Below are 7,966 nucleotides of genomic sequence, written 5' to 3' on the forward strand. Positions count from 1 at the left end.
CACTTTACAAAGCAAGTGCTGAGTGGTTATCTTGAGTTACTGAAAACTGGCTTTCTCTGAAGAAGGGAGGTAATGAGGTTCTGTGCCACCAGCTGAGGCTGTGAATTCTTACAACACAGCTGAGTTAGGCTAACTGCACACAGCAGGAGTGGGATCTGCTCTGCCCTGTAGTGGGGGTAAGTCAGTCAAGCTCTGCCTCCCGAGGAAGCAGACAGAACTCAGGCTTTTCTCCCACCCCTCCTTTGAAGCATTACTTCTTTCCACCAACCCTGGCTCTGTAACATTGTAGGATTATCCTCAGCAGCTCTAAAGGGAAAGTCAAGCCTGCTGCATAGCTCTTGTTTCCATCTTGGCAGTGACAGCTTTTTCTTTTTTTAGCTATCTAGAAGAGCCAAAGTTAAAGGTTGAAATACTTCTGCCTTTTCCACTTCTGGTGTTGATTCTAGTAAATTGCAGTAGCTGAGTCATACTTAAGTACCAGTCCTCAATATTAATTCATAAGCCATTTTCAGTTTAAAACGAGCAGATGCAAGTGTTTTACAACTGTCAACAACCCACATAATGTAGAAAATGAAAGTGCTGGACAAAAAAAAAGAAAAACTCATGAAATACTTTTATTTCAGTAAAGGTCAGGACAGAAGCCAAAACTTACCCAGGGAAGAGCTACTACTTTGTAAGAACATTACTGTAGTCTATGTACAGTCTCTCCAGAATTCTATATTTGGGAGTTCAAAGATGCCAGTGGTGTCACACTTCATGCACTTATCTCTTTAATGTTTATATAGGCTCTTCAAGCTGTTTAAAGCCACATTAAGAAGTGTTTTATAAAAATAAATCGAATATCTGAAGAATTTTCCAAAGGCTAGGCACCCAACTTAGACTGGAGTGTTCTTGTCATATATTTCATAGGCAAACTCTTCTCTATGAGCTCTGTCATTTAGCAGACCAATAAAATCGATCTCCAGCTGGAATGGACCATCTACTTTATCTCCAATGGTGAATCCAAGGGTTCTAATCTAATTAAAAGACAGAGAGGGTAGAACAGTATTTAGAGCATTACAATCAAACTCAGTTGTATTTCCCACTTCTGTATTTTACACATCATTCACAGCCATCTTCTTTAAAATGGTATTTGTTCAAAATGCAGCACCATTTTTTAAGGCTTGAACACTTCACTACCCCATTTCCAATACAGGCCCCAGTGGGCAATGACTCCACATTTGTCTTTCTACCACTGAGCTAATAAATATAATACCCTTGATCTAAAATGGCCTGAGCCTAAAGCACCAGTTACTTTTATCCTTCATGCCTCACATATAGCTACTTTCATCACAATTAGGTTTCTAAACACATTTTCATAAAGTCACAATTCTTCAATGAATAGGAAAAACAAAGATGTAATTAAGGATGGAAGAGATCATTCCAGATCAAGTGCTATACCATCTACTCTGTGAAAACACCAAACCAGACATTTTAGAACCTAATTTTAAGCTGGCATGAAACTTAATTACTGAATTTAATATTAAGATAAGGTTCTTAGCCACTGTTTTCCAATTAGAATAATGTTCTTAAATATAAGAACAAATCTGTGGCTCAGGCATGCTTTCTGTTAGCCTCTGGCTTGCCTGAATGCTCCCTCAGCTCTCACTTACAGAACACCTCCATGTTAACAGCTCAGTCAGTCACCAGTGCAGGTCTGAGCAGTGCCCGTGATTTTAAGGACTGCTGTAAGTTCAGGAAAATAATACCCAGGATGTGCCAGATGAATAAATGGATTGAGTCTAAATAATAGATATTGCAAATATATGCTGAATAAATAACAGAACAAAGCTAGATAAATGCACTCCTCGGGATCATTTTAATGCTTTCAATGCTATTCCTTCAATGCAGCAAACTCTACAAGCAGCCCCTTGGCTTTTGGAGCCCAGAGAGCTTTTAAAGCTCCTTTTTTTTCCAAATGACATGGTTACAGATAATCTACAGGAGTCACCCAAACTCTGTGCTCTGAAGAATCTATTCCTTTGCAAGCCCTAGATAAACAGGAATAAAGAAAGGCAGGAACCAGTCCATGTAACAATTATTTTCTGCCTTTCCAGGTTCCTAGGAAAACATACATTAGTACCACAAGGGCCATTCATTTAGGAGTTGGACTTGATGGTTGCTGTGGGTCCCTTCCAACTCCAAATATTCTGTGTGTGACCAAGATATTTTATTAACATTTCTTAAACTACCTTCACACTGCTTCCCTGATTTTGGGTTTTCTTTAAAATGTTTGTAAAATTACACTGCAAGTAATTCTTACGCCAAATGGTACACATAAAATAGCCATCAACAAAACTTGGAAGAGTTTTGAGTGTAGGATGCTCAGATCAAGTACTGATTTGTCCCTTTAACTCCTAGTAAATATTTTAAATACCCCATATACAATTTTATGTTTTTATTTACCACACATGAGAATAAGTGCCTTATAACATGAAGAGGCCCTTCAATTTCAAATTCACAAACATTAGAGTATTTGTAAGTTATCTATATCAGGCCAGTATAATCTTGAAGGAAATTCTGAATTTCTTACAGAGCAGTTGTGTATTCCTTATACAGCCTTTTCAAATGAAATTTCAAATAAATTCTCCAGAAAACTTGCCTTATCTAACCAGACAGGATGCTGGTTATCCTGGACTCTTCCCCGACTGGATAGAAAGAATTTGGAGAATGGAATCTGACATAAACAAAACAAAATCAGACTTTAGTGTCACCAGTATATAAAATAGAAACTTAGGGAAAAGTAAAGTAATACTCTGCTGTATCTGGTCTTGGCATTAGTTGGGTACATAAAACTGGCACGAAGAAATGGGCCACATTAACCCTTTCAGGTGGCCACTCAGCCAGCTCTGAGCCCACCCTGACCTGTGGTGGCCACAGCCATCACACAGGAACACTGCTATGTCAGGACACAACGAAAGGCTGCAGCACAGAAGGTGGCTGCTTCCATCAAGAATATCTCCTGCCAATAACATGAAAACATAAACCAGAAACTACTGCAAACTCCAGCATGGGTACATAGTGACAGCTCGTCTGCACCAGGCTGTGGGTTTCACAGTGCAAACTCTGTACTCAGCCATCAGTATCTCTAGCAAAGCACTTCAGGATAATGTAAAAATTTCTCTGAAAGTAGTGGGAGCAAGAAAGCAGGGCTGGCTGGTGAGGGTGAGAGGAAAACATCCAAGCCAGCAACGACACTCCAACTTTCATCCTTCTGGCTCCTCATCTGTGGAACAGCAGGCTCTTCCCACATGATTGGTCAATGGTGTCATGGAGCACTCAATACCAATTCATAAGGATGTGCAAACCTCCCTATTGTTGTCATCAGATAATTACAAAAGGTCCCCAAGTTGCACAAGAAAAGAGCCACAACTCACACTTCTTAAAAATATTATTTTGTGTCACAGAGTCAAGGGTCACAAATGACAAAGCCCCAACTCTTAAGTCTGACTGACTCCAGAGAGGCTGCAAGCTAAGAAAATCCTGTTGCATGGAAAAAAATCCTACATCAGCCTACACCCATTTCTATTACAGATAAAATGGTTATCACAGAGAATATTCCAGGCAATACCCACTAAGTTTCAATTGCTGTATCTATCCTATTACTCCAGTAAGAGCCAACAGTAGGCATTCAGAGGAACATATGGTGGATCAATTCTTTAATATAATTGACGCAGTGTGCCCTCCCCCAGTCCAGTTTTGGGAACTCCCAAACCAAAGGCACATGTCTTGTATAATGAAAACGTTGAGTGGACAGCAATAGAAATAAACTGAATATTTTGGCAGGACCTCAAGGCAGTCTCATTAGTTTGAAAGATTCATTAGCTCACCTTTATTTCCTCCCAGTATGGGCCTCCTCGGGTGAACATGAAGTAGCTGTAGAGGTCATCCTTTTGATGAGAGAAGTAAGGGTCTGTATAAATGTTTACCATCCAAGGTCTGCCATCACCACGGACACGTAAATACAGACTGTTGAAGTTTGACCAGTCATAATACTTCTTCCTGTTAAAAGATCCCTACAAATTATTGATAAATAGAATTATTCCTCCTTAATAGAGGGACACGTTCATTATGAGGAACAGACAACTGTTGCTTTGATCACTGCCGTTGCTATTATGTCAGATAATATTTACTATAACACACTGAACACAGCTACTCTGTCATCACCCTGGCTGCTGAGCTCACTGAATTTCCTTCAGCACCATATCAGAAACCACAAATTACAATATTGCCACTCTGAGGATTCATGCTTTCATTATAAGCCACAATCTTGTAACTATCAAAAATCAGATCTCCTTCCTAGGATTGAATTTCCTACCAGGCAAGTACACAAATGCTACAGTGATAGATCAGCACTAATGTAGTTCACTAAGTTTAATATTCTGTGGTCAAGTCTAGATAATTCAGAAGTGATAACAGGAAATTGAAGCAGTGAAATAATTTATCCCCTTTGATAATTTCCCAGTTGAAGACTAATGAACACTGGCAGCATTTAACTTTGTCCAACTTCTCTTTTTCATTAACTGTGTAGAATAATAAGATTGCAAGCATGTCTAATTCTTTAAGGCATTTTTTCCAAAGATCTGAAAAATCCTGATGTTGTCATTTGCATGATGGCATATCCAAGAGCCTTCAGAGAGCTACACTAAGGTCACTTGGAGCAATAAAAGGCAGAATTGCCAAGAAGTCAAAATTAGTACCAAAAATTCAGATGTTTTGCCTTTATTTTACAGCTCTACTACGGTTACCTATCAGCTATTGTTCTATCAACTCATCTTGTAGGTAACAGAGTAAGTAGATTATGAATATATAAATATAAGGCCTGTAGCTACTTGATTTTATGGTTTTAACAATTTTGAGCCTTTCTACTTAAATAAAGATGGACTGATACACTCCACTACTTCAGAATTAGTAGGTGAAAGTTTGAGTCACATTTGCACAGGTCAGTAGCAGTCCTGAGAGTTTAACTCAGACAAGACTCCACTTGTTGCTCCACTCATCTCATCCAATGTCACCATTTTAATCAGTGTTCATACGTCTCTCATTTACCCATTTTGTTTACTCATATTCTCTCCTCCCCAAGATTCTGGTCCAGAAACGATTTTACTGAGTACTTGTGCCAAGACACAAACAAGAGAACACATTAAATATTTAAGGATTTTATCCAGTGCTTAGAAATAAGGGATGAAACAAGCAGTATCCATAATAAGCACACCCATTTCTCGTTCTACTTGGCTCAATTCTGAGCTATCCAAGATTTGTCTTGCTTTTTCTGATGTACAGTAGGAAGCAGACCGTTTAAAAAGTACATTTCAAAGCACTGTTTTCTGTTTCCATAAGAAAATTAGTTCATTCACCCTAACCAAGTCTGATGAATAGGCCAAGTTAAAGCCCAGAAAATTCTTACTTATGACACATTCAATTAACTTCAAATTTAGAAAGATGTCTGTTTTAATCACATCAATTTTGGATATAAAGATTCATTGCAGATCCTTCATTTGTAAGGATGCTGCAAACAGGTCTATCTATTGTACATTAAGTAAACGATCAAACATGTATTATTCCTTTTCTAAGAAAGGAAAACAAAACCCAAGAAAATATTTCAGTTCCTTCCAGGTCAAAGTGGGTGCAGCAGCAATTACATCTCTGAGAGAAAATGCAGTACTCCTGAAAGTGATGAGCAGTAAAGAGCAGGCCACTTGCATTCACTGGGATTCCAGAAACAGCCCCAGATTCAGGAAGAGAAGCTGTGCAAGCACAGCCCTGTACTCACCACTGCCGGTCTGGACCTCATACTGCAATATCCACTGTACTTGGTCTCCCCATCACGAGGTACTTCTGTATTGAGGGTTCCATACAGCAGAGCAGCCTGGTTATTCCTGCCCAATTTGATGTAAACTTTACTTTTCCCTCCAATCTCCACATCAGAGGAAATAACCCATTCATTTAAATCTTCTTGGCTCCTAAATTGCCACAACACCCTCGTTTGTTCCAACAAGTGCTGACTTACTGGATGACCTCCAGGTCCTTTTAAGTAATCTTGGGTTTCCTTCTTCAGCAAGCTTAGCTGAGTCTTTAGGTGATCAATGCTCTTCTTAAAGCTGAAATCAACATTTTGCCAAGATGGTTTTTTCTCAGGCTCTGCCCCTGGCCTCCTGTAGCTGCTGTACAATTTTGAATGGCTGAGGAGAGGTCCAAGTAAGGACAGCAAAACTTTGTGCCTGCAGCATCCACCGTGGAAGGAAGCACCATTCAGCAGCATCACAGCCACAGCCATCCCAGTAACTTGAAGAATTCACATCCAGTAAGGCAATTAATGGATTGAAAGTTAATTTACCAACAAAACTAGTATTCTAGAGCTATCTTACTGTAATTGCTGTAGTTGATCTTCACCCTTTAATGAAAAAAAGGGTACAAATAATTATATATGAGGTGCTTTTGAAACTAACTTTTATAATTTATATTACCTAGAAATCCAAGTCATTGGAAAACAGAATGAAAAAAATCATCAGGAATGACACTTCCTCAGGGCATGAATTTACTTACTGACTTCCACCCCATGCTTTTCCCTCTCTTCAAGGTATGAAATCCCCGTGCAAATAAAAAAACCCAAGTAAAGTACTTCAAATAAAAATGAAAATAGAAAAGAAAGTCCATTTCTCTTCCACTGTAAATAAGTTTAGGGGTTAATACCAGCAAGAACAACCCATGCAGACTTCAAAGAGATGACAACTATATAACTAAAAAGTTTTATTCCCTTCATGAAAATCACAAATTCACAACAGGCAGATGCTGCTGCCACACAGACAAAATTGACAATCTCATCTAACACAGGTGACCAGACTTTTCAAATATGAAGTCCTGCAGCAGCCATACCACGTTCTTCTTCCAAATCATCCTCAATATACCTGTTTTAGGATTAGAGACATTTGCAAAGACCAAAAGGTTTAACATGGAAGACCGCAATTCAATAGGAGTTTTTTTAATAAGGCTTCAGGAAAACTCTGCTCAATGCTCTGTACAGAGGTTATTTTCTCCTACTTGTAAAATTAGACAGAGTTTTTTTTGTTGTTGTTTGTTTTCATGCTACAGAACAAAACCAAATATGATGTCCCATGCATTCAATTTCTCTGAGCTTCAAAGAATGGAGTCAGGCACCGCACTCACATCCTCTATATGTCACTCACCTTCCTTTACTCCCGGTAAAATTTACTACTGTTATTCTCACACTGTAAGTAAGTTATATCTAAAGCTACACTGAAGAAATTCACATTTTGCTCTATCGTGCACCTCACAAGATCGGAGGCAAGCTCGCCGTCAATAAACCCTGTCTCCTCATTGCTTCACCCGAGTAGGAGCAGAGAAGGGAGAACGTGAACACATTCTCCTTTAGCCCGCTCTCTGTCCCCCGGCAAGGCTCCAGCAGCCGGCCGGTGCAGCGCCAGCCCCATGCACGGCCCGGCAGCTCCGAGGCCTCGGCTTCCGCCACGGCTCCGCTTGCGCCGCGGCCTGGCCACCGGGCCCGGGTCCCGCCCGCACGCCTGAGCCCGCCGGGCAGAGCTGAGGCCAGGACGGGGGAGGGTGGAGGCCGAACCCTCTCCCCGCAGAGCGGCCGCCTCGCCGCTCCTGCTCCGCGACCGACAGAGCCCGGAGCTCACACCGCCTCACCTTTCAGCCGCCGGGTCCGCCACGCCAAGGCCGGCCCGGGAACGCGCGCCGCGCCGCTCCGGTTCCGCCGGCAGCGACGGCGGCCACCAATGTCCCGCCCGCGGCAGCGGCCGAGGAGCGGCCCTTGATGTGCGCGGAGCTCCGAGCGCCGCGGGAGCGGCCGCGGGGACAGCGCGCGGCTCCGAGAAGGAACAGCGGCGCGGCCCCGCCCTCGCCCCGCCCCTCGCGCCGCGCATGCGCGGTGCCCTTTGTGTCGGGC

General features: G+C 41.7%; 1 protein-coding gene across 2 annotated transcripts; it reads right to left on the reverse strand.

Moving 5' to 3' along the window:
• Positions 1-594: 594 nt before the first annotated feature.
• On the reverse strand, positions 595-7,962 carry NDUFAF1 (NADH:ubiquinone oxidoreductase complex assembly factor 1). Of its 2 annotated transcripts, XM_014869238.2 has the most exons (5): positions 7,708-7,962; positions 5,813-6,433; positions 3,870-4,055; positions 2,642-2,716; positions 595-1,016 (listed from the first exon to the last, which is right to left on the reverse strand). In XM_014869238.2, exons 2-5 carry the CDS (start codon positions 6,314-6,316, stop codon positions 876-878), a joined length of 906 nt encoding a protein of 301 aa, XP_014724724.1. In that variant the 5' UTR covers positions 6,317-6,433; positions 7,708-7,962; the 3' UTR covers positions 595-875. The 2 variants fall into 2 exon arrangements, with proteins under 2 accessions (XP_014724724.1, XP_088023088.1); XM_088166962.1 differs by lacking the exon at positions 7,708-7,962 and having other exon boundaries at positions 5,813-6,455.
• Between the last annotated feature and the right edge of the window lie 4 nt (positions 7,963-7,966).

This window comes from Sturnus vulgaris, chromosome 6 (assembly GCF_052056855.1).
Source record: "Sturnus vulgaris isolate bStuVul1 chromosome 6, bStuVul1.hap1, whole genome shotgun sequence".
NCBI lineage: Eukaryota > Metazoa > Chordata > Aves > Passeriformes > Sturnidae > Sturnus > Sturnus vulgaris.